This window comes from Macaca thibetana, chromosome 12, assembly GCF_024542745.1.
Source record: "Macaca thibetana thibetana isolate TM-01 chromosome 12, ASM2454274v1, whole genome shotgun sequence".
Classification (NCBI taxonomy): Eukaryota; Metazoa; Chordata; class Mammalia; order Primates; family Cercopithecidae; genus Macaca; species Macaca thibetana.
Window position 1 is genome coordinate 118,792,411 of NC_065589.1, and position 26,213 is coordinate 118,818,623.

The 26,213-nt window shown below is 47.9% G+C and overlaps 1 protein-coding gene across 6 annotated transcripts in view; it reads right to left on the reverse strand.

Moving 5' to 3' along the window:
- Positions 1-13,973: 13,973 nt before the first annotated feature.
- Positions 13,974-26,213, reverse strand: part of CLASP1 (cytoplasmic linker associated protein 1) — a 310,910-nt gene continuing 298,670 nt past the window's right edge. For all 6 annotated transcript variants that reach the window (XM_050751936.1, XM_050751937.1, XM_050751940.1 and 3 more), the window contains 3 exons: positions 25,021-25,227; positions 23,579-23,695; positions 13,974-17,502 (listed from right to left, as the gene is read on the reverse strand). In XM_050751936.1, coding sequence (XP_050607893.1) covers positions 17,416-17,502; positions 23,579-23,695; positions 25,021-25,227 — 411 coding nt within the window. In that variant the 3' untranslated portion in view covers positions 13,974-17,415. The remainder of the gene's footprint in view (positions 17,503-23,578; positions 23,696-25,020; positions 25,228-26,213) is intronic.

Here is a 26,213-nt window from a genome sequence, read left to right on the forward strand (position 1 = left end):
CCTCCGTCTCCCGGGTTCAAGAAATTCTCCTGCCTCTGCTTCCTGAGTAGCTGGGATTAAAGTTGTGTACAACCACGGCTAATTTTTTTGTATTTTTAGTAGAGACAGGGTTTCATCATGTTGGCCAGGCTGGTCTCGAACTCCTGACCTCAGGTGATCCTCTTGCCTTGGCCTCACAAAGTGCTGAGATTACAGGCGTGAGCCACCACACTCAGCCCTCGCTTTTTTTTTTGAGATGGAGTTTTACTCTGTTGCCCAGGCTGGAGTGCAACCTCCACCACCTGGGCTCAATAGGTCCTCCTCCCTCAGCCTCCCCAGTAGCTGGGACTACAGGCATGTACTACCATACCTGGCTAAATTTTTTATTTTTATTTTTAATTTTTTTCAATCTATAATGTGAATTCATATAAAGTTTTAATTTTTAGTAGAGACAGGATCTTGCCATGTTGCCCACACTGGTCTCTAACTCCTGGGCTCAAGCGATCCTCCTGCCTTGGCCTACCAAAGTGCTGGGATTACAGGTATGAGTCACAGTGCCCGGTCTGTTTTTTTGCTTTTTTGAAGCAAAAAAAAATGTTAATTCTGATGAAGTCTAATTTATCCATTTTTTATTTGTTTGCATGTGCTTTTGGTGTCATATTGCCTAATACAAGGTTACAGAGATTTAACATATGCTTTCTTCTAAGAGTATTATAGTTTTTGTTTAATCGTTTCTTTATTTTAGAGATGGAGGTCTCACTATGTTGCCCAGGCTGGCCTTGAATTCCTGGGCTCAAGCTATCCTCCCTTAGCCGGGACAACATAGTGACACCCTGTCTCTACAAAAAATAAAAAAAATTAGTAGGGCATGGTGACACAAACCTGTAGTCCCAGTTACTCAGAAGGCTGAAGTGGGAGGATCACTTGAGCCCAGGAGGCCGAGGCTGCAGTGAGCTGTGACTGCACTACTGCCCTCCAGCCTGGGTGACAGAGAAAAATACTGTCAAAAAACAAAACAAACAAACAAACAGAAAAAGCTCCCTCCCTAGCTTGCTGAGTAGCTGGGACTACAGGCATGCCACCATGCCTGGCTTATAGTTTTAGTTCTCATGTTGGGGGTCTTTGGTTCATTTTGAGTTAATTTTTGTATATGGTGTGGGGTAGGGTTCCAAATGTACTCTTTTTGTATATGGTGTGGGGTAGGATTCCAAATGTACTCTTTTTGTATATGGTGTGGGATAGGGTTCCAAATGTACTCTTTTGCATGTGAATTCCAGTTGCTCCCAATTATGTTTTTAACATCTATAGGAGGTCTGATAATGTTCCTCATTTCATTCCTGATACTGACAATTCATGCCTTTTCCTTTCTGTCTCAATTAATCTTGCCAAAGGTTTATTAATTTAAAGAAAATGTGTAGAGACAGTCTCACTATGTTGCCCACACTGGTCTCAAACTCCTGCCTCAGCATCTGAAAATGAAATGATTATAAACATGAGTCACCACACCTGGTCAGGTTTATTGATTTTTATTTTCCAGATGGGGTCTCACTCTGTCACCTAGACTGGTGTGTAGTGGCAAGATTTTGGCTTGCTGCAACCTCCACCTCCTGCACTCAAGTGATCCTCCCACCTCAGCCTCCCAAGTAGCTGGAACTATAGGTGTGCACCACCACACCAGGCTAATTTTTGTATTTTGGTAGAGACGGGGTTTTGCCATGTTGCCCAGGCTGGTCTCAAACTCCTGAACTCAAGTGATCCACCCACCTCAGCCTCCCAAAGTGATTACATGTGTGAGCCACTGCATCCAGCCATAATTTCAGTTATTTGAAATATATTGAGACTTTATTGCCCAGTATGTGCTTAATTTTTATGAATTGTTCCTGTGTGCATGAAAAGGATGTGGACTATACCATTGCTGGTTGGAGTTTGATATATTTGCCATTTAGGTCAACTTTATTAATTGTGTTGTTCAAATTTTCTATATCCTTACTAATTTGGTAAGGGGGCCGGGCTGCTTTTGCTATTAGTATTTGAGAGAGTTGTATTAAAATCTCCCACTATGATTGAGGTTTTTGTCTATTTCTCCTTTTAGTTCTGTTAGCTCTCTTCTCCATGCACTTTGAAGCTGATGTATCAGGTACATCAACTTTAGAACTGTGTTAGCTCCCTGATGAATCAAACCTTTTACCATTTTGAAATTTATCTTTTAGTTCTAATACTGCTTTTTGCTTAACTCTACTTTCCCTAATTTTATGAAGTTTCCTGCAGCTACAAAGCTTTCTTTTGGTTGGTGTTTTCATCGTATGTCTTTTTCCAATCTGTTTTCAACTTACGTATATCTTTATATTTAGATGTGCCACAGAATATAGTTGTGGTTTTTTAAAATCCAATCTAAAAATGTGGGTCATTTCACTGGTGTATTCTGTCCTTTTTTTTTTTTTTGAGACAGAGTCTCGCTCTGTCACCCAGGCTGGAGTGCAGTGGTGCAATCTCAGCTCACTGCAACCTCTGCCTTCCTGGGTTCAAATGATTCTCCTGCCTCAACCTCCCGAGTAGCTGAGATTACAGTCTTGCACCACCATGCCTATCTCATTTTTTTGGTATTTTTAGTAAAGTCGGGTTTTCACCATGTTGGTCAGGCTGGTCTTGAACTCCTGACCTCAGGTGATCCACCTGCCTCAGTCTCCCAAAGTGTTGGGTTTACAGGCATGAGCCACCGTGCCCAGCTGCCATTGTCTTTGAACATACTGCTTCTGCTGCACTCTGTTTCTCCCTGGCTCTGGGACCCCCATTATGTGGAGTTGAGTATTCTTTTTATTGCTATGCTTCCTCTCATGGCTTCTGTATTTCCATCTTTCTGTTTTTCTGTGCTTCCCTCTTGATATCATCTTCCAACTTGTCTTCCAGTTCACTAATCTTTTCAGCTATATCTAATCTACTGGTAAAGTTATCCTTTGAGTTCTTAATTTCAACTATTTTATCTTTCTTTTCTTTTCTTTTTTTTTGAGGCGGAGTTTCTCTCTGTCGCCCAGGCTGGAGTGCAGTGCCGCGATCTCGGCTCACTGCAATCTCTGCCTCCTGGGTTCATGCCATTCTCCTGCTTCAGCCTCCCAAGTAGCTGGGACTACAGGCGCCCACCACCACGTCCAGCTAATTTTTTGTGTTTTTAGTAGAGACTGGGTTTCACCGTGTTAGCCAGGATGGTCTCCATCTCCTGACCTCCTGATCCACCTGCTTTGGCCTCCCAAAGTGCTGGGATTACAGGTGTGAGCCACCGTGTCTGGCCTATTTTGTCTTTCAATTGTAAAAATTTTAAAAATTCTGTCATATCCTTTTTTTTAGTATAGTATGACAAATTTTTAAAATTTCTAGTCAGTCTTCTGCAGAAACCCTCAATCTTGTCATTTATCTCTTCGAACTTGTTAACGTTATTTTAAAGTCTGTTTGATAACTCAGATAGTTGGAGCCTTTTGTGGGTCTTCATTCATTGTGTGTTTTTCCATGGGTCTTTGTGCACACTGTCTCCTCATGTGGTGGGCTAAACAGTGTACCTGAAAATCGCATAAGTATCTTGTGGCCTGAATGATGTTATCCTCCTCCAGAGAAGCTTTAGGTTTGTTTCTGCCAGGAACTTGGGGCATTAACAACTTGGATCCAGTTGTTTCTATTAAAGGTAATGTGGCTGTCAAAAGCCTTGCCTGGCATCTCAATTGTCTCTTCTGGAGCAGTGAACATCCCTGGGACACAAGTTGTCCTAAATGCTAGGCTCATCTCTCCAGATTGTCATCCTCTCATTCTCTCCTGCAAGTTCCTGGAAATTGTTTACTACCTCGTTAACTCTCTAATACTGTCAATAAATGTACAAAATATTTTGTCTAGCTTTTCTAGTTACCCTCTGCAGGAGGCTTTACCCAAAATCATCTAGCATACCATTATCAGAAGAGGAAATCCTCCCTACCTTTCTACTTTCCACTTAATATTAACTGTCAGTAATCCCCATGTCTTGAATAATTTTTTGGACATACACTTTTTTTCCTTCAAATTTTAAGTTCAGGGGTACCTGCCCAGGATGTGCAGATCTGTTGCATAAGTAAACGTGTGCCGTGGTGGTTTGCTGCACAGATCATCCCATCACCTAGGTATTAAGCCCCCTCATGCATTAGCTGTTCTTCCTGATGCTCTCCCTCCCCCATTCCCTCTGGCAGACCTCAGTGTGTTTTGTTCTCTTCCATGTGTCCTCATAATTCAGCTCCCACTTATAAGTGAGAATATGCTGTGTTTGGTTTTCTGTTCCTGTGTTAGTTTGCTGAAGATAATGGCTTCCGGCTCCATCCATGTCCCTGAAAAGGACATGATCTTGTTCCTTTTTATGTCTCCATAGTATTCCATGGTGCATATGTACCACATTTTCTTTATCCAGTTTATCACTGATGGGCATTTAGGTTGAGTCCATGTTTTTGCTATGGTGAATAGTGCTGCAATGAACATATGTGTGCATGTATCTTTATAATAGAATAATCTACCTTCCTTTGTGTATATACCCAGCAATGGGATTTCTGGGTCAAATGGTATTTCTGCCTCTAGATCTTTGAGGAATTGCCACACTGTCTTTCATAGTGGTTGAGCTACTTTACACTCCCACCAACAGTGTAAAAGCATTTCTTTTTCTCCACAACCTCAGCATCTATTGGTTTTTGACTTTCTGTTAATAGTATTCACCATTCTGACTTGTGTGAGATGGTATCTCATTGTGGTTTTGATCTGTATTTCTCTAATGATGAGTGATGTTGAGCTTCTTTTCATGTTTGTTGGCCACATGAATGTCTTCTTTTGAGAAGTGTCTGTTCATGTCCTTTGCCCACTTTTTAATGGGGTCTTTTTTTTTTTCTTGTAAATTTGTTAAAGCTCCTTGTAGACTCTGGATATTAGGCCTTTGTCAGATGGATACATTACAAAAATTTCCCCTAATTCTGATAGGTTGTTTGTTCACTCTGATGATAGTTTCTTATGCTGTGCAGAAGCTCCTTAATTAGATCTCATTTTTCAATGGTTGCTTTTGCTGCCATTGCTTTTGGTGTTTTCTTCATGAAATCTTTGCCTGTGCCTAGGACATACACTTTTAACTGGCTGGATGGTCTTCCACCAAAAGGCTAAGCCATCATTTATTGAGATGTTTTCTCTTCAGTTGGATGCTTTAGTGGTCTTGTCTCTCCATGGCTCAGAGTTCTCTATTACAGATGATGGCGCCCCCTCCAGCTAGTTTATATATGTATTTAGAGACAGGATCTCATCCTGTCACCCAGGCTGGAATGCAGTGGTGCAATCTCAGCTATTTGCAACTTCCGCCTCATGGGCTCAGGTGATCCTTATACCTCAGCCTCCCAGAGTATCATCTGGGACTATAGGCATACTGGTATGTGCCACCATGCCTGGTTAATTTTTTTTTTTTTTTTTGGTAGAGATGAGGTTTCGCCATGTTGCCCAGGCTTGTCTCACACCCCTGAGCTCAAGTGATCTGCCAGCCTCTTCCTCCCAAAGTGCTGGGATTACAGGTGTGAGCCACCACGCCCAGCCCCTCTCCAGCTAGTTTAAGCAGAATGGGACTTCTTACAGACAGGTAGTGGACATCATCATTGGGAGGGCCAGGGTGCCAGGGCTGGGTGCCACTCAACCAGGAACAACAAGAGACAGAGAAAATTTCTTTCCAAATCTTAGTGGCTGCCACTTGCAGCTTGGTAGCTTTGAAACTGAGGACAAGCTAGAACCTGCACCTGAGATGCCCCACAAAAACCAAATGTCACCACCACTGTGTCCATCCTCAACAAAAGCTGCTTCTCATCTTGTGAGGTTCAGCTATCTCCTTGGCAGAACCTGGCCATACACAAAGCCCTAGCATTGAGGGAGAGGAAGCTGGGTCCCACCATAGAGGAAGGCATGATGGGGGGATGGCCCTGAGACCCAACCTCTCCCCGCTGCAACCTGACACTTCGAGAGTAGCCCCCACCCCACGTGCACCTGCCTCTCTGAGTGTGTCTCTCTTGGGTCCTCTTTTGTATACTTTCGGAAAATGTCTCACAGAGAATAAGGGACCTCAGACTTGGCTGGAAAAGCAGGAGCCTGTGTGATTAGTGCTAATTTGGACAGCATCAAGACCATTTCAAATCCCTTTGGCTTTTGTTAGGAGGCAAAACCAGGCAGAGAGGAGCCAAGGAGGAGCAGGTGGTGAAGGAGACAGAGCCCATTAATGCTCGGGCCGGAGGGCAATGCCCAGCCCTTCCCCACCGCCATGTGCAGAAAGTGTTCCACAAAGGCTGACAATATCATGTATGTGGATACAGGCCTGTTAGGACACTGGGCTGGCTCACGCGGGGTGGTTTTCCTTGGATGGGAGTTCCACACAGGTGCTCTCAAGGCTCTGTAAATTCTCTACAGGAATTTTACACCTGGGGGTTTTCATGTCTGTGATTGTCTAAAGAATCAACAGGAGACTCACCTAAATGACCACCTTATAACTTGGGATTCTCACACAATTTTAGTCTTTAAATTATGAAACATTTGATAATGCAAAAGAAAACATAGAGCATAAATGAGAGTTATGGGCTATATAACAACAAAACACACACCTGTGAACCCACTCCCAAATTACGAAGCAGAACATCGTCTGGTCATTGAAACTGATGACATGCTCCCCCGATCTCAGTCCCGTCTCCCCCAAACAGGCAGTTACTCTCCTGAATTTGTTTCCTAACCACTCATTTTGTAGAGTTTTACCACGCACGTGTGTCTCTAAGAAAACGCGTGGTTTTGTTTTAGTTATTTTGGCCTTTAAAAAAAGCAAGATGCGGCTGGGCGCGGTGGCTCACGCTTCTAATCCCAGCACTTTGGGAGGCTGAGGCCGGCAGATCACCTGAGCTCAGGAGTTCAAGACCAGCCTGACCAACGTGGTGAAACCCTGTCTCTACCAAATACAAAAAATTAGCCGGGCGTGGTGGTGGGCGCCTGTAATCCTAGCTACTTGGGAGGCTGAAGCAGGAGAATTGCTTGAACACGGGAGTCGGAGGTTGCTGTGAGTCAAAATCACGCCCTTGCCCTCCAGCCTGGGCAACAAGAGTGAAAATTCCGTCAAAAAAAAAAAAAAAAGACAAAGAGAAAAAGTCAAGATGCTCTATGCTTTCTTCTGTGACTTTCTCTTTCCCCCCAAAATGGCGTTTTCAATTCCCCATGTGATAAACGCAGCTGCAGGTCCTTCCTTTTCCTTTCATGGTATCGCTTATGTGGGCAGTCCACAGTTTCCTGATCCCTTCTCCTCCCCAGGTGCCTTTGGGCTGTGTCCTGTTTCGCACACCCTTGCTGCAGGGTGTGTCCCAGAAGCAGAACTGCGGGTTGTAAGGTACGTACATCTTCTACTTTACAGACTGTTTTCCACAATGGTCATGCTGCTTGCAACTTTAGGGCTAATAGAAGCCAAAAGACTCGCTGAGTTTGCAGATAAAAATGGGGAAGCTGGGTTGGACCCCAGGACACCTCCACGGCCAAGCATGCTCCCCCACTGAACCGGCTCAACTGCCCACCAGACAAAGCACAATGGCTGCCAGGATGTGTGGGCGGTGGCTGCGTGCTCTTATATTTCATTTATTTTTGTTTTTTATTTTTTGAGATGGGAGTCCTGCTGTGTTGCCCAGGTTGGCCTCAAACTCCTGGGATCAAATGATCCTCCCACCTCAGCCTCCCGAAGTGATAGCATTACAGGCATGAGCCATTGTGCCCAGCCATATTTGCTGGGTTTTTTTGTTTTTTTTTTGTTTTTTTTGAGATGGAATCTCACTGTCACCCAGGCTGGAGTGCAATGGCGCAATCTGGGTTCACAGCAATCTCCACCTCTTGGGTTCCAGCGATTCTTGTGCCTCAGCCTCCTGAGTAGCTGGGATTACAGGCGTGAGCCACCACGCCCAGCTAATTTTTTGTATTTTTAGTAGAGATAGGGTTTCACCATATTGGCCAGGCTGGTCTTGAACTCCTGCCCACCTCGGCCTCCCAAAGTGCTGGGATTACAAGTGTGAGCCACCACGCCTGGCCATGTGCTGTTATATTTCAGTGATTTACAAATATCCCATGAGGTAGATACTGCTGCCATTGGCACTTTTTCCATGCAGAGGAAGAAACTGAGGCACAAAGAGTGAAGTAACTTGCCATGGTCACACAAGAGCTAGGAATTGAGCCCAGGCAGTTTAGTAGCAGCCACTGTGTTCTCAGGTACCATGGCAGGGCTCCCAGCTAAATAGAAAACACTCGAAGCCCCAAGTCACGTTCTGAGACCACATCCTAGTTGGGGAACCATAAACCAGTCATCCATCCATCCATCCATCCATCCATCCATCCATCCATCCATCCGCCACCTACCATGGGCCAGGCTAAGTGTTAGGAATACAGAGGTAAAGGATGCAGGTCCAGTTCTTAGCCACAGAGACGACTCAGATGACAAATAATTGCACAAATAGATACAAAATGCATAACACGTGTTAGGAAGGAAAAGCAAAAGGGTCTAATTTAGAATATTCTCCAAAAAAGGAAGGGGGCCTGGCACTGAAGCTGGGACCTGAAGGATCTGTGCAGTTAGGCAGAGGAGTGCTTGTGTAGGTGAGTGCATGGGTGTGTGTGTAGACAGGGGGCCAGACACAGCCAACAGCAGTGCAAAGGCCCTGAGGCCGGGAGGCAGTGCCTGGGGCACAGTGGCACAAGATGGGGTGGCGGAGAAGGCAGGGGCCAGGTGGCAAGCCCCGTAGGCCATGTTCAAGATTTTGGAATTTTATCCCATAGAGTGTGTATGGCAGTGACGGGTAGGAGGTAGGCATTGCACGGTCTGACATGAAAGAATGATACATCAGAGGAGCATTTTTTTTTTTTTAAACAGCACGGGCCTGTAATCCCAGCATTCTGGGAGGCAGAGGCAGCAGCATCACTTGAGGCCAGGAGTTCAAGAGGCTGAGGCAGGAAGAGTGCTCCAATCCAGGAGGCTGAGGTTTCAGTGAGCCATGATGGCGCCACTGCACTCCAGCCTGGACAACAGAGTGAGACCCTGTCTCTAAAAGACAAAAAACAAAGGCTGGGCACGGTGGCTCATGCCTGTGATCCCAGCGCCTTGGGAGGCCGGGGCGGGCGGATCACGAGGTCAGGAGATCAAGAGCATCCTGGCCAATACGGTGAAACCCTGTCTCTACTAAAAATACATGCCAGACGTGGTGGCACATGCCTGTAGTCCCAGCTTACAGGGGAGGCTGAGGCAGGAGAATGGCTTGAACCCAGGAGGAGGAGGTTGCAGTGAGCTGAGATCGCGCCACTGCACTCCAGCCTGGGCGACAGAGTGAGACTCCATCTCAAAATAATAAATACAAAACAAACAAACAAAAAATACAAATACAAAAGAAAAACCCAGCAGCCATGCAGCTTTGGGGAAGAGGATAGAAGGGGTGGAGGATGTAGGGAGTTGGGAGCGAAGGGCTGGGTAGGAGAGGGTCCCAGCAGCATCTGTTCAATGGGAGGCGGGTTGCGGGGGACTGTGGGGGCGCTGAAGGGGGAGTGCAGGGTGGGGAGAGCCTGGCATCAGCATCCACAGACTAGAGAGCAGCAAGCAGTGGGAGACGGGCAGGGAAGCCGGGCCTGGCTGCGCTAGGTTTGAGCAGCCCAAGGACAGCGTGGAAGAGGCTCCTGGCAGGCATAGGGGGTAAGGGGTGAATGGGAGGGGATGCTGGCCCCGTCCTGTCCCCAGCCCCATCATCCCCCGAGGTAGGGAAAGGTGCCTGAAAGCCCACAGTTGTCGTGTGAATCTTTCACGTGGACTGGGGGGTGATGGGGCAGAGACTTTACATCGGTTGTTCATTTGTCCAGACCTTTGTTGAGCGTCATGTGTCAGAAACGGGGGCAGGGACCTCGAGGATAGTAATAATACAGGAATTATGATGGCTGACATTTGCTCAGGCTTCTGGAAGGGTGTCAGGGACTTTAACACAGTGCGCTAATCCTCACACCCTCACACCCCAGCCCTACCTCCCCAATTCCCATCTCCTAGGGTTTTACAGAGGAAGAAACTGAGGTCGTCATAAGCTGGAGTCATTTGGCTAAAGTCACAGGTTTCAAAACACTCAGGATTGGATTTAAGCCTCAGATTCCAGCACCCAGGTGGGCCTTTCCCCCCCCCAGGCCCAGTGAGCAGTCCCCGGGCAGTGCTGTGGAGATGTTTACCATGAGCTTGGTGTCAAACGCTGGGCAGGCCTGCCTGTGACCATGGCCCATCTGAACTTGCTAGCAAGAGTCAGATGGATGGGAATGGAACAGAGGCTCAGGGAAGGGACAGAGTTACAAAGCAAAAGGCTCTGGTTCAGTCTAGAGCTAGACTTCCTGGGTTTGAATCCCAGTTCCCTTACGAGAGAGACCTGTGACCCCAGGTGAGTTACTGAGAGTCTCCGTGCCACTGTTTCCCATGTACAAAATGGGAATTATCATAGGAACTGCCTCATGCGGCTGTTGTGAGGATTACATCAGAAAGCTCAGCACAGCATCGGAACAGAGTTTGCTTTCTGTTTTGTCATTTTGAAAGAGGGTCTCTCGCTGTCACCCAGGCTGGAGAGCAATGGTGCAGTCAAGGTTCACTGCAGCCTCGATCCCCTGGGCTCAAGCGATCCCCCCGCCTCCACCTCCTGAGTAGCTGGGACTTCAGGTATTTGCCATTACACCCAGCTAATTTGTAAAACTTTTTGTAGAGACGGGGGTCTCCCTCTGTTACCCACACCGGTCTTGAATTCCTGGGTTCAATTGATCTTCCCGCCTCAGCCTCTGAAAGTGCTGGGATGACAGGCATGAGCCACTGCACCCGGCCAGCTTGGCAGTAGTAAGCACTCACAGGTCCCAGCTCTTGTCCCCACTGAAGAATGAGCAAGTGTCCAGTGGGAATGGCAGGACAGCAGAAGACCAGAGGAGAGGCATGGCCTGGGTGCTGGCCCTGGACATACCTCTGGACCCTTCCAAGTCCTCACGGTGGGGGAGCAGAGGCCACGGTGGTGCAGAGCCCGAACCACCGCTGTAGGAGGCCGCACTGCCCGCCCCACCCAGACTGTTCCCTTGGCAGGGCACGGGGGAGGCAGGGCATCCCGGAGCTGCTGGGAAGTGACTCAGGAACACGGTGTCTCCCGGAGCTCCAGGGCCCGGCAAGTCCACCTGGAGGCCGGGCCCCTGCAGCTGAGGGGGGCACAGCACGAGGCATTTTAATGTCTTTTAAATCCGTAGCTGGGATGAGACACCCATTCACACGACCTTTGTCCGTTCCTGCCTGGAGCCGCTGCAGTGAGTTAATAAATACTGGAGGAGGTGGGCCGAGCCTGCGGGGGAAGGGCTGTGCCCTGAGGAGGGAGCTCTGGCCCAGGCGGCCTAGGCCCTCATGGTCTCCTCTGCTAACGGCATCCCAGACCAGTGCTGAGTTAGCTGGTCACTATACTTACCTGTAACGACAGGGATGGCCTGACATTCCTGAGGCCATGCCTTGTTTTCAGCCACAGCCTGCGGGATCGTCCCCAACCTTGGGGTCAAACCACCTGTCACATTGTAAGCAAAATGCTCTACAGTGGTACCCCCAGTCCTGTAGGGGTGGCATTGCCTGCGCGCTCTGTGGAGATGCACGTTTTCAGGCTGCCCCAGCCCCACTGGGTCAGCAGCGCAGGCCGGCCATGATCGGCTTCACAAGGCCCCAGGGGTTCTGAGGTGCACTCTGAGGAGAGTCCTGGTAACTCCAGGGAGATGGAAGGGTGTGATGCCTGACGAGGGTGGGGGAGCACTGCCGGACCAGAAGCAGAGCGGGGCCTGGCCCCAACTCCATCAGTCACTGTTTAGCCGGGGCTCCTCCTGTGCCTGTTTCCTCTTTTGGAAACCGAACACGACAGTGTGTCCTTCGATGGCATTTCAGGACTGCTGTGAAAATCAGCAAGATGCTACAGACTAGAATCTTGCAAAGTGTGAAGTTCGTCAGTCAGGAATGCTAAGAGCCTCAGTACCCCACTCTTCACAGGTGGCCTGTGACCCTCTGAAAAATGGCAAGGACTTCCTGGCAGCCTTTGGTAAGGCAGGGCAATGGCACCAGGGTTGGAGAACCACATACAGAAAGCTGAACAGGCTGCTGTGCCTGAACCTGGTCCCACCCCCCGGGGTGTCTCTTTCGCTAATGAATAATGGGCTCTGCACACGCAGGTGTGCCTGTGGGGAGGGAAGGGGGGTGACATCAACCTCTTGTGCATTTCCGGGTCCACAGGAGGCAGGGCAGGTGACCATCGGAAGCATTTACTTCAGGCCAGCTGCTTCACTTACATCATCTCCATGAACTCTCATGGCACCTCTGCTAGGCAGTTATTTTTTATTTTTTTCTATAGTTTTGAACACAGCCAGGCAGTTCTTAACCCAATTCATAAATGAAAAGACTGAGGCAGGAAATGACCTGCCCAAGGCGGGCAGGGGTGGAGCTGGGATTCCAATCCACGTATCTGCGATCCGGAGCACGCTGTGGCGTCTCAGGCAGGGGTGCAAGGTGGTGGGCCACGGGAGAAAGGAGCACAGAGTCCCTGGATAGCGGCACTCGGGATGTATCATGCAACACGATGGAAAACAACTTTTTAGTAAAAAGTAAAGCTTCAAAATGTGGTCTATCCATACAATAGAATATTATTCAGCCTTAGGAAGGAAATTAAAAATGTGAAAAAATGCAGGTGAACATGTGTTTAAAGAAAAATTAAAAAAATAAATTCTGATACATACAACATGGATGAACGTTGACATGTTAAGCAAAATAAGCCAGTCACAGAAAGCCAAATACTGTGTGATCCACTGATGCGAGGTGCCCAGAATAGTGAAATTCAGAGAGACAGAAAGTAGGATGCTGGTTGCCAAGGAGCTGGCGGGAGGGAGGAATGGAGAAGTTAGGCTTCATGGGGACAGGTTTTTTCACTAGCTGAGAGCCCTATAGAGGGAGTCCAGAACACCATGATGATGGTTGCACAATGACCTGAATATATTTACCACCGCTGAACAGCACACTTACAAATGGTGAAGATGGTAAATCTTGTGTTATGTGTATCTTGCCACAATTTTAAGAATTGAAGGAAAAAAGGGCTTCAAAGAAGTGGCTGTGGAGACCGTGATGTGCATTGGCTCCCAGAGGCTCCGCTCCTGCCCTGCCCAGCCTGCTCCAGGCCCCAGTGAGCGGCAGAGAAGAACTGCAGGCACGCAGGGGAGCCCGGCTGCTCTCAGTGGAGCCTGATTTGCTCTCAGTGGCTCTCCAGCTCATCTCAGGATTCGAGGCTGAGGCTTCCTCCTGCTTCCACCTTTTCCGGGAGCTACTGTTCTCACTGCTCAGTGGAGGAAATGGAGCCAATGAGGGAGGCCCCTGCTCACGCGGCCTCTGGGAGCCTGGCTGGGATTCCAGCCCATGCGTCTCATCTCCCACCTTGTCACTGCACACACTGCACAGCAACCCGCTCCCAGGCGACTCCATCAGGTGTGACATTTCCCCAGGTTGACCTTTTTAAATAAAAAAATATATTTATATTTTTTTCAGATGGAGTATCACTCTGTCACCCAGGCTGGAGTGCAGTGACGCGATCTCGGCTTATTGTAGCCTCTGCCTCCCAGGCTCAAGTGGTTCTCCCACCTCAGCCTCCTGGGTAGCTGGGATTACAGGCACACCACCACACCCAGCTACTTTTTGTATTTTTAGTAGAGACGGGGTTTTGCCATGTTGCCCAGGCTGGTCTTGAGCTCAAGTGATCCGCCCGCCTCGGCCTCCCAGAATGCTGGGATCACACAGGTTGACCTCTTGATGTCAAGAGGGGAAGAAGCTCTCCTGATGTATGAGTCCTCCCAGATCCTTTATAGAAATGGCTGCGTTCTGGTGGCAGGGGGAGGGGACCAGCTATCTGCAGCGCACGGCGGTGATAAAAACATCATCAAGCAGAACATTGAATTAAGTCTCATTTATTCTAGGGCAAACTCAAAAGGGTTTTTTTTTTGTTTGTTTTCTTTTTTAGCAAATCCTAGCACATTATTAACAAAAAAAATCTGTACATTTGCCATGATACACTTGAAAGTGAAACAAATAAGATATAAATACAGATATGGATGTAACATGAAAAAGCCCCAAAACAAAAAAATACCAAAAAAAAAAAAAAACAACCCAAAAAACCCACCCAACCTGGGGATGTGGGGACCATGCGTGTGAACACAGTGCCAACAAAACTATTTTGGTGGCTGATATTTTTCAGAGCATTTCTTTATTTCCAAACATTATTGTTAGCAAAGTCCTGGTGGGATTCTACAAAGTTCTTATTTGCTGTCCTTTAAAGTGGAACATTATGCTTGATAAATAAAGGGTGGCAGGGAAAGAAAAAGGCTGATGAGACAAAGTCGGTTGCATTACCTGCACAGGGTGGTAAGCTAGTGAGGCGCGTAGAAAAGGCAGGCCCGCGGCATCGCCGCAGGTCCGGGAAGCACACACAGTGCACTTGAAGGAAGCTGCGTGCCCCAAGGACTGGCCGCGCCCTGCCCAGACCCTGGCTGCAGGGGAGGCAGCAGCTTGGAGGAAGCAGGGAGTCAGCCCTCCCGGCCCTGCAGTGGAGCAGCAGGGCTCTCGGGCCCTGGCCAGTCAGGTAGATGGGGAGGCAGAGACAGGCCTAGGTGCTCTGCTCTTGTGTGTTCTGTTTTTCATTGGAACAGGGGCCCTGCAGGGAGGCGGCGGCAAGGCAAGGCAGCTGCAGCTGTCAGGGTCTAGGGGGCGACGGTGGGCTCGGCGCCCTCCCAGTGAGGTGGTGGCGGCATGCGAGTCTCCTCGGCGCGGCGGCAGCAGTTTTCAGATTGAGGCCAAGAGACCTGTGACGTGATTGTGTCTCTCTTTGTCAGGAGACTGAAGACTGGGCAAGTGACATTCAAGGCTAGCCCTTTGTGAGTACTATGAGGACGTCCAGCGATGTTCAAGATCCTTTCTCAGTACACCGGGGACTGCAGGGCCTTCTGGAGTCAAAGAGCTCAAGGAGAAAGGTCTTTCTAACTGCATGAGGCATGAAGACACAGATAACCTAGCCCGACGCACATTCCTAAAACAGACGCGTCAACAAAAGACTCCCTCATTCACTTGTAGAGTGTAAAAAAGAAATACCATTCATGACATTTTAATAAACCAACAGTATTTATCAACAAAAGACCTGGTCCTGCTATATTTTAAGCCAAAGCTAGTCAGGAATACCCAACTCCTTGAAATGCATCCCTCAAGTTCCTGAAACAGCAGCAGTGAGGTACCACACGTGTAGGGTGCACGCACACACACACCACACGCCAAACACACACACTACATGCCACACACACACACCACACGCCACACACACACACACACACCCACAGTCAGCACCCTGGCTTCACTGTTCCTACACATTATGAGGCCTTCATTTTCAGCGCATGTTTCCAAATACAACATCAGTCTTTCCCAGCTTCCTACATCCAATCTGGAGGGTCAGGGCAGAGGGGTCTGTGGAAATGATGGTGAGAACCACGTGCTCTGGCACCCAGCGTCTGCTTTCAGTCCTAGCAGTTGCAGTGGGCTCTGCACTGGAATAGCAAATACATTATTAGAATTAATCTCAAAAGAAGCGTTTTCCTTATGGAAAAATCAGTTCCATTTATAGGATCTAATACAACAGGAAGAGACAATAGAAGTCCTCATGATTGCATTAAGAATTTCCATTTGGCTTAAGAATTTTAGTCAAAATTGGCCGGGCGCGGTGGCTCAAGCCTGTAATCCCAGCACTTTGGGAGGCCGAGACGGGCGGATCACGAGGGCAGGAGATCGAGACCATCCTGGCTAACACGGTGAAACCCCGTCTCTAATAAAAAATACAAAAAAAAACTAGCCGGGCGAGGTGGCGGGTGCCTGTAGTCCCAGCTACTCGGGAGGCTGAGGCAGGAGAATGGCGTGAACCCGGGAGGCGGAGCTTGCAGTGAGCCGAGATCTGGCCATTGCACTCCAGCGTGGGTGACACAGCAAGACTCCGTCTCAAAAAAAAAAAAAAAAAAAAGAATTTTAGTCAAAATTTATTTAAACTGACTGCAAACCTCTAGTTGCTTTTATTGGAGTAATCAGGCTCTAAAGGTGTGTGTAAAAGGGGGTAGTGGTTCCTTGAGGAGGAAGACAGACTCTAAACGTGTGTTCTTTTTAAGTGTGTTTCTAATCCTGTTTTTCTGCAATCTGCTACACCTCATAATTATTTTCCTTAAACAGTGACTATTTCATCAACAGACATTCAAGGAACGACTTCAGTTTATAACATTAAGAAAACTGTGATATCCAGTCTCTCTAGGCTTTTCTTTGCTCTTAATCCCACATTAAATGGAGAAGTCAGAACTAAGATGGTAAAGATGGCATTTACCAGATTAACTGAGACCATGTTAGAACTGAACAGCTTCAGCAGAACTTCGGGGAGAGGAAAGAGGTTGCTGCTAAATCTGAATCACCAAGTAGCCCAGGGATGTGGGTCTTGGCAGAACCCCCATGACAACAGTGTTCCCAAGGATCTCAGCAGTAAAGATGAAAGACTTCTCTTTTATCTTCTGTGCTTCATGAACTGCCATCTCAGGCATCCCTACATGATGCCATACATTTATCTTATTTTTGTGTCCAGATTTAAATTTGAAGAATTCCTTTGCATGGAAGCTCTGGGGTGAGGACCTTGTCTGTGGAGTTGATTAGGGAGGGCTGGAAGGAGACTGCTGGGGTGCACTCCCAATTCTATGCTGAAAGCCAGGGCAGTCGGCCTCCAGTCCGGATATGACAAGAAAAATTCCCAGCGTTTGTTAAAAGGCCATCTTCAGACCGTTCTTGCCAAGACTTGCTTCCCATTTTTAGTAGGTCTCAGAACACAACTTAAAGATGTGTCACCTTTCATGGTGTCAGCTGTGAAAGGGGCCCCACACAGACCATACTCACAAGAAAATAGGCTAAGGAGGAGGAACACAAAGTAACACCCCACCCCACCCCCAAATCCGTTATTAACTGAAAAAAAAAAAATGCTACTTTCTACCAAGTAGTGGCTACAGCGCTCTGATTTTTAAAAACTGCACCCCACACACATGGTTTCGCCATCGCAGCAGGCTGTACAAGACATGTTTCAGCATGGCTCTTTTCTGTTCTTACTCCTTTCATTTTGTATGAAGACTGCAATACAGGCCTTGCTTCCTTTACATTCAATACCAACAAGATTCTACAGAAAAGCTGGAAGGGACCAAAATACTGATTGTAATAAATATTTGTGGGCCTCCTTGTACTGACTGGGCAGCCGATGAAGGGGGTGGGGAGAGGTCTCTGAGAGGCACCACCGATTGCTTCTAGGTCTACACAAGAGACAGGTGCTGCCATTAGCTGTGCGTGGAGACATCGGAGGAGGAGCTGCTGTTGCTGTTAGTGGTCTGGGCCCTCTTGATATATAAGTTTAGTAGCTTCATCTGAAAAGAGAAGATGAAACTGAATTAGCAGGAAGAAAAGCAATCAGAAAGTAGAAAACAGGAAAAAGAATCCCAGGTGACAGTAAGAAAACAGCAAGTCCCTTCGTTCCCTTGGTTGAGGAATTCATTATAAAAACATGTTCTGAGTGCCTGCTGCTCATCCAATGCATCTGCCAGGTGCTAGGGACACAGAGGTGGAGAGGGAAAAGCAGTGGGCAATTACAAGAACACCACCAGGTGTCACAACTAGGTGGGCCGCAGCAGCTCATGGAGGAAGGGATACGGGGGCAGGGCCATTCATCTCAAGGGCGACTGCAGCCCAAAGGCTCCATCAGAGCCAGGGGAAAAGTAGGGTGAGAACCCCGCTCCACAGGGGTGAAGTGGCTGGGCCAAGGTCAGAGGGCAAATCCTCTAACCTTCACACCTTTAGCTTCTTGAGTAGCTGGGAGTACAGGCGTGTGACACCATGCCTGGCAGTACTTTAAATGTAAATGGATTAAACTCTTCAATCAAAAGATAGAAATGGGTGGAATGGATAAACATTTGATCCAATTATATGCTGTCTATAAGAAATTCACTTCAGATCCACAGACATAAATGGATTGAAAATGAAAGGATATAAAAAGATATTCCATGGAACAGTAGTCAAAGAGAGCAAGGCTGGCTATACTAACATCAGACAAAACAGACTTGGCATCAAAAAAGCTTCTGGAGGTAAGACTTCGATACCCCACCCTCAATAATGGATAAAAGAACCAGACAGATGATAAGCAAGCAAATAGAGGACTTAACCCTAAACCAACTTGATCTAACAGATGTATATGAAACTCAACAACGGAACACACGTCCTTCTCAAAGGATACGTCAAGTTTCAAATCTATTGAAACTTAATGTGTGATTTAACATATGGTTTATCCTATTCTCCAGGATAGACCACATGTTAAATCACACATTAAGTTTCAATAGATTTAAAAAGATACCAAAGTATCTTCTCCAACCATAATGGGATGAAGTAAGAAATCAATAATAGAAGGAAAACTAAAACATTCATAAATTTGTAAAAACTGAGTAACATATTCTTAAACAACCAATAAGTAAAGAAAAGGTCATAAGGTAAACTAGAAAACATATTTAAAACAGAATTTTTTTTTTTTTTTTTGAGACAGGGTCTCACTTGGAAGCCCCGGCTGGAGTGCAGTGGCACAACCTCAGCTTACTGCAGCCTCGACCTTCCAGGATCAGTGATCCTCCCACCTTAGCTTCCTGACTAGCTGGGGCTACAGGTGCACGCCACCATGCCCAGCTAATTTTTGTATTTTGTATGATGGGGTTTTGCCATGTTGACCGGGCTGGTCTTGAACTCCTGGGCTCAAGTGATCCTCCTGCCTCGGCCTCCCAAAGTGCTGGGATTACTAGCATGAGCCACCGCACCTGGCCTTAGAAAACATCTTGAGACAAATGAAAATGAAAAGACAATTTTGGGGGATGCAGCAAAGCAGCGCTGAAGAGGGAAATTTAGAGTTATAAATGCTTACATTAAAAAAGACCTCTCTAATCAACAACCTAAACTTTACCTTAAGGAACTAGGAAAAAGAAGTACATCTAAAGCTAGCAGAGCAAACAATAAAGATTTAGAGCAGAGATAAACAAAACAGAGAATACAAAAATAGAGAAAACTGGCTGGGCACGGTCACGCCTATGATCTCAGCACTGTAGGGGGCTGAGGTGGGAGAATCGTTTGGAACCAGTTCAAGACCAGACGTGCAACACAGCAAGACCCTATCTCTACAACAAATTAAACCATTAGCTTGGATTATGTGTGCCTGTAGTCCCAGCTACTTGGGGAGGGGGCTGAGATGGGAGGATGGCTTGAGTCCAGGAGGTCAGGGGTGCCAGTGAGTCATGATTGTGCCACTGCACTAAAGCCTGGGTGACCAAAAAAAATTATGTTTATTTATTTATTTATTTTTGCACAGACGTGGTCTTGCTGTTGCCCAGGCTGGTTTGGAGCTTCTGGCCTCAAGCGACCCTGCCAAAGTGCTGGAATTACAGGCGTGAGCCACCCGCTCCTGGCCCAATCAAATAATTTCCAGCAAGTGTGCCAAGACCATTCAATGGGGAGAGGATCATTTTTAACAGATGAGAAATCGCCATTGGGTATGTCTTTTCAACAAACGAGATACCCATCCTCATCTCATAGAGGATGACTATTAGAAATAATTAGGAATAAATTAGAAAAATGAAAAATAAAAACAAAGTAACAAGTGTTGGTGAGGAAGTGGGGAAATTCGAACACTTGTGCACTGCTGGTCAGAATGTAAAATGGTGCAGTCTCTGTGGAAAACAGCAGGGAGGTTCCTCGAAACCTTAAGGACTTGAACAGATGCACCAGTGTTCACAGCAGCATTATTCACAAGAGCCAGAAAGTGGAAGCAACCCAGGGTCCATCAACAGACGAGCAGATAAACAAACCGCGCTATCTACACACAATGGACATTCAGTCTGGAAAAGGAAGGAAATCTGACAAATGCTGCAACATGGATAAGCCCTGAGGACACTATGCTAAGTGAAATAAGCCAGCCATAAAGGACACATATGATGTAATTCCACGTATATGAGATACCTGGGGTATTCAAATTCATGGAGACGGAAAGTAGAATGGTGGGTGCCAGGGGTTGGGAAAGAAGGAAATAGGAAATTACTGTTTAATGGGTGCAAAGGTTCGGTTTTGCAAAATGAAAAAAGTTTCGAAGATGGATGGTAGTGATGGTTATACAACAATATGAACCACACACTTAAAAATAGTTACAATGGGCTGGGTGCGGTGGCTCACACCTGTAATCCCAGCATTTTGGGAGGTGGAGGTGGGGGGCGGGGGTGTTGCTTGAGGTCAAGAGTTCAAGACCAGCCTGACCAACATGGTGAAACCTTGTCTCTAATAAAAACACAAAAATTAGCTGGGCATGGTGGCAGGTGCCTGTAATCCCAGCTACTTGGGAGGCTGAGGCAGGACAATCATTTGAACCTGGGAGGCGGAGGTTGCAGTGAGCTGAGATCACATCACTGCACTCCAGCCTGGGTGACAGAGTGAGACTCCATCTCAAAAAAAGGAAGTTACAATGGTAAATTTTATTATACCACAATAAAAAGATTGGGGGCGGGGGGGAAGAAAAGAATGCTTGTTCGAGATCATAAAACTCGTAAGTGGGGAACAGGGAACAGAAGGCAAGCTGACCCCAAAGCTAGTGCTGCTGCCCTAGCAACACGGCATCTCTCCAAATGTACTACACAGTCTCCTTCCCGTCATCAGACCTCTTCCTACAGACCCTGGTATCATTTATTTTTTCTTTTTCTTTTAAAAAACATTTGAGACAGAGTTTTGCTCTGTTGCCCAGGCTGGAGTGTGGTGGTGCATTCTCAGCTCACTGCAAGCTCCACCTCCCGGGTTCAAGCAATTCTCCTGCCTCAGCCTCTTGAATAGCTAGGATTACAGGCATGCGCCACCACACCCAGCTTATTTTGTATTTTTAGTAGAGATGGGGTTTTACCATGTTTGTCAGGCTGGTCTTGAACTCCTGACCTCAGATGATCTGCCTGCCTCGGCCTCCCAAAGTGCCGGGATTACAGGCGTGAGCCGCTGCACCCGGCCTTCATTTATTAACCTCATTTAAGCACAAGGAGAGGGTGTTCCCACAGGCCTGTAACACTGGGACACAGGGAGCCATGACTTGATTCTCTTTGTTTCTAGTGAAGGAAACTGAGACAGACTTGGCACCAGGTTCTGCCAGCTACCATCCAGCTGAGGAAGGGAGGGAGTTTGTATTAGGAGATGCGTACCTGAGTCTATGAAGGTCATACGAATATACCAGAGCTATTACATTAAAAAAAATTTAGGCCAGACATGGTGGTTCACATCTATAATCCCAGCACTTTGGGAAGCCAAGGCGGGAGGATCTCCTGAGGTCAGGAGTTCGAGACTAGCCTGGTCAAGTGGGCAAAACCCCGCCTCAACTAAAAAATACAAAAACTTAACCAGGCGTGGTGGCACACGCCTGTAATCCCAGCTACTTGGGAGGCTGAGGCAGGAGAATCGCTTGAACCTGGGAGACAGAGGTTGCAGTGAACCGAGACTGTGCCACTGCACTTCAGCCTGGGTGACAGAGTGAGGCTCCATGTATTAAAAAAATAATAATAATAAAAAACTTAATGGCTGGATGAACTGGGCTACTAAAGCAGAAAGATGTGAAGGCCAGTCTCTCCAAAGCCCTGAGGAACTAGGGTTGTAACTGGGGGAGGGAAGGTGCTGGCTCCTGGTCAGGAACGTGGGTTCTGGACCCAAAGCTTCACCACGAGTGGCAGCAGTGGGTCCACTGCCAAATGGGGAGGAGAAAGCGCCTGGATTTTCCATCCCTCATCCAAAGGGTCAAATGAGTTGATGGGGCAACTCTCTTCCTCAGGAAAGTAAAAAGTGCCAGACAAAACCAAGGTGTGACTCATGTTATTTTTGGATGAATTTTCCATTTTCTAAATCTAATTTCCTTTGTGAACTGTACCATCGAAGGTCCTCCCGGGCAGCAGGAATCACCTACAAATCCCTGATGGAGGTAGGAGAGCTGGGGGGACTTTTGCTCAGGACTGTTCAGATAATCAGGAAGGGGATCTGATGAGGAGCCTGTGCAGCAGTAGGGCGAGGAGAAGGAACTGGAGAACAGAATCAGGTCACTCCCAAGCTATGCACTGCACACCTGCCTCATACACCTCTTCCAGCCTATCTGCTGATTCCTGATTACAAAAAGAGGAAAGTGTCTCCTCTGAACCACCTGTTCTCAACCAGGGGTGATTCTGCCCCTCAGAGGGTATTTGGGCAGGTGTGAGACAGCAGGGATGGTTACAATGGCAGGGGGTGCTATTGGCACATGTCGGTATAGACAGTGGTGGTCAGAGATGCTGCTTAAACTTCCTACCACACACAGGACGGCCCACCTCAACAAGGTGGCCCAGAGTGTCAACAGAGCCAAGGTGGAGAAACCCTGCTCTGAACACCCCAGCCAGAGCTTCGCTTCCCCAGAACTCCGGAGAAGCAAGGCTCCAGCTGTAATGCTCACCAGCTGTATCAAAGCAACAGCTCAATCTGAAATGAAATGGGCCCCACTTGCCAATTCCTCCTCTCGTAAGAGCAGGCGCTTCTGGTTTCATGCTTTCCACTGGCTTCGTCTGATAAGAGTGGTTTGTATAAAAAGGCGGGGATTTTAAACCCCACAGAGATGTGCTTTCTCCACAGGCAGGTCCTGAGGCCCCAGGCACAGCTGGCCTCCTCTCCGGGAGCCAAGGCCTCACCTCTTCGCCATGCCTCTCCTGCTGCAGCATGAGGCCGGGTTTTTAATCTGCTCTCACCAGCCTAGCACGTCAGATTTGAGTGATGTCGTTGTTCTTTTAACTAAAACCAATAAGCAGTCCAGCCACTCTCATTTTCAGTGACACCCATTTTGGTCCATTTTCTTCCCCTAATTCCAGACACCCTTAAAGGAACATAGGAGGCAGCAGTGTGAGGAAGAAGTCTGCCTCCTGGAGTCAGGTCTGCGCCTGGGGCAGGTTAAGGGGATGACCATGCCCACAGGGATGTTGCTGTAAACATGAGTCAACACATGCAGAGTGCGTGGGGCTGCCCCGCGGGCTCAGGGTGAGAGCCAGCTATTGCCACTACTGATGCCCATGAGGGACTCAGCTCTGATTCAGCAACTGCTAAGCAAGCAGGTACATTTCTTTAGTGTTTCCATGAACAACTGGATGGTTTCTGATTAAAGCTGTTTTTCTTTTGGAAATAAAGCAGCAGCTCAAAATCAGCATTTCATAAACAGGAGTTGAGGCAGACTATGTTGTATAATGTTAGTGTTACCTTCAACTGATTTCACTGTATAGTTCATTTTTATATTTAGAAAAATGCTATTGGAGAAATAAGGCCCCGCTAAAACACAATGAACAAAACCTGTCTGGAATCCAGAGCTGCAGTCAAATGGGTTTAGGACGAGCTGGCAGAGCCCAGGTGTGCTTCTCAGCCAGGTAACACTATACATACCTTGCTCCCTGTGAGCTGTGCAAGGTGAGGTTTCAGGTCTTCTCCAATTACGGAATAAATTGCCACCAAGCAAAACACGCTGGCCTTGCGCACGCTACTTTCGGTGTTGTCATAACCCTAGAGAGCCAGAGGAACACGAAAAGGAAACCAGATCAAAGATTCAGTCCCTAGCCAACATCCCATCAGCGTTTCCACAAATGCCCTCCGAGTTCAACCCTGGACTTGTCAGTAACAACCCAGGATAGACCTCAGCCCCGCAATGGAATCCAGACAGCTTTCACCCCAAAGATGTCACAACTTAGCATCAAGAGAAACTTGGTTTCTGGGGCGCGGAAGCAGGAGGGTGGCGAGTCCCAGACTGGTCTCTGCGTCTGCACAGGCACCACCGTGTAACAAGCTGCCACCCAAGAAACATTGCAGGCAAGAGAGAATGAGAAAAAGCAACAAAAATTGCTTTGTTCCCATTTCTCCCAAAGGTCAAGCAAATTTCCCTGTGAAAACGCCTTTAAAGAAATGAGAACAACATTACTCGTTCTTGTGAGCAAACCCTTCTACCCTCCAGGAATTGCTGGGGACCGTCTGGTCCCACAGCCTGATGTCCGTGTCCCTTTGCAGCTGGGCCTCCATCTATCTGTCGGCCTCATCCTGGCCCACACCCAGCTGGGGCTACCTGCTGCTGTTCTCCAAACAGCCTGGGACTCTTCAGCCTCTGTGCCTTTCCCTTGGTTTGGAATAATCTAGTCCTCAACAGTTAAGTGTTTAATCCCCAAGCCAAGCACCCAGCAAACAGCAGCAATGATTAAAAGTGATGCTGACTCCTCTCTACCTTTCCCCAGTGAAACTCCCTCGCCAAGGGCCAACTTGAACCCACCTCTTCTATGAACCCTCTCTCCCCCACCCCAGCCCGGAACCACTTCTCTACTGTCATGGAGCCCATGGTGACACCTGTCGTTGTCTGTGTGGCTGCACAGTAGGCTGAAAATCTTCTGAGGCCGTCCACACGGTGGAACACAGCTGCTTGATGCCAGTCTGTCTCACTCACTGTCTCATGCTTAGAAGAGTTTCAGTAAGTATTTGTGTGCTGCATGAGACCAAGGACCATTGTTTGATTTACACTCAATGGCCCACCTCGCCCAGGGCTGGGGCTACAGCAGGTGTGCAACACGGGTTTGTTGAAGGAATGGACAAAAAAAAATGATCAAAATATGTTTATAGTAAACAGAAAGTTCATTCTTTGAGCCGCCAGGAAAGTCTTCTCAGTGCATTCAGGAGAGGGGGTGAGCTGGAAACCCACAGAGGAGGCGGTGAAGTGTCCCTACCGCACGGCCTCACAGGTCCTGCCTGGTTGCCAGTGAAGGAGGAGCACAAAGCCCTTAAACATTAGTTCAAGTTAGGCAGCCCCACCCAGGCCGGGGGCAGGCCCCACCAACACGCGGGCCTACCTGCAGCAAGCCTGGGATGATGTCGGCGAGGAGCTGCAGCAGCGACTCCTTGGCGATCCTCTCGACGACTTTGGTCTGCATCTTGATGGCAGCAAGGTTGATGGGGTAGTCGGCCGTCTGGATGATGGGGCAGAGCACCTTGATGCACTGCTCCGGGTGGATGGAACTGGCCAGTGTGGACGCAGCCTCCTCAGCCGCTCTCACCACCTGAAACGCCCAGTTCCCCCAGAGAGTGAGCTCCACAGGCCACACGAAGCGAAAGATCAAACATCGCTTCTGATTTCAGAGGCCAAAGGACAATGACCTCACTCAACGTCAGACGACAGCCATTGCTTCGCCTGGCTCAATTGTTAAAGTAAACACGGTGGTCTGCAGGGTGATTTTAAAGGGGAGTGTGGGCCACGGAAAGGCAGATATGGGGGATTCTGGCAAAAACCTTAGAAAAGTGGTAGTCCAAGTGCAGCCCCCCATCAGCGCCAGCAGCAGTGCTGGGAGCCTGTTAGAAATGCAACTTCTCAGGCCCACCCAGACCTGCTTACTCAGAGGTGGGCCCCAACTGGGGGAGGGGGTGCAGCGAGCTGTGTTGGCAAGCACCAGGTGATTTCTAGACACACTAAAATTGGAGAACCTCTGGCCTAGAAGACTAGGAGCTGAATACAGAAATGCTTCCCAATGGCTTGTGGGACACCTACAACTGGAGCATCTGGAAAGCAGCCTGGAGGAGATCAGTGACTTCAACGCTGGCACTTCCTGGAAGAGGCCCACCTGCCAGGCAGCTGGGAAGGCACAGAGAGAAGCCCCTGAAAGGGTTTTCCTGAGGAATCTCTTCTGGAAAGTTGCTTTTCTACGACTCTGTGCTCACGATGACCCCTTTGCCTTCTATTTTTTAGGGAGGTACGTGAAATGGCTGTCTCATGGTCAAAGGAGCAGCCTCTGACTTCTGGAGGGCCACAAGACCCTCTTGTAATAAAGATGGAAGCTAAATGCAAAACCCAGTGAGGAAAAAAGAGGACAGCAGAAAGCCTGGTGGAAAGAGCCTGGGCTTTGGGCTCAGGGAGCAAGTCCCCGTCACGCCAGTCCCAAATGCTAAAACTCCATGTCCTCATCTGTAAAACAGGGATGTCACAGAGATGAATGGGAAGCAGTACTCATGATACAGTAGTCAGTAAAGGATGCTTCCTACTATCAGTAGC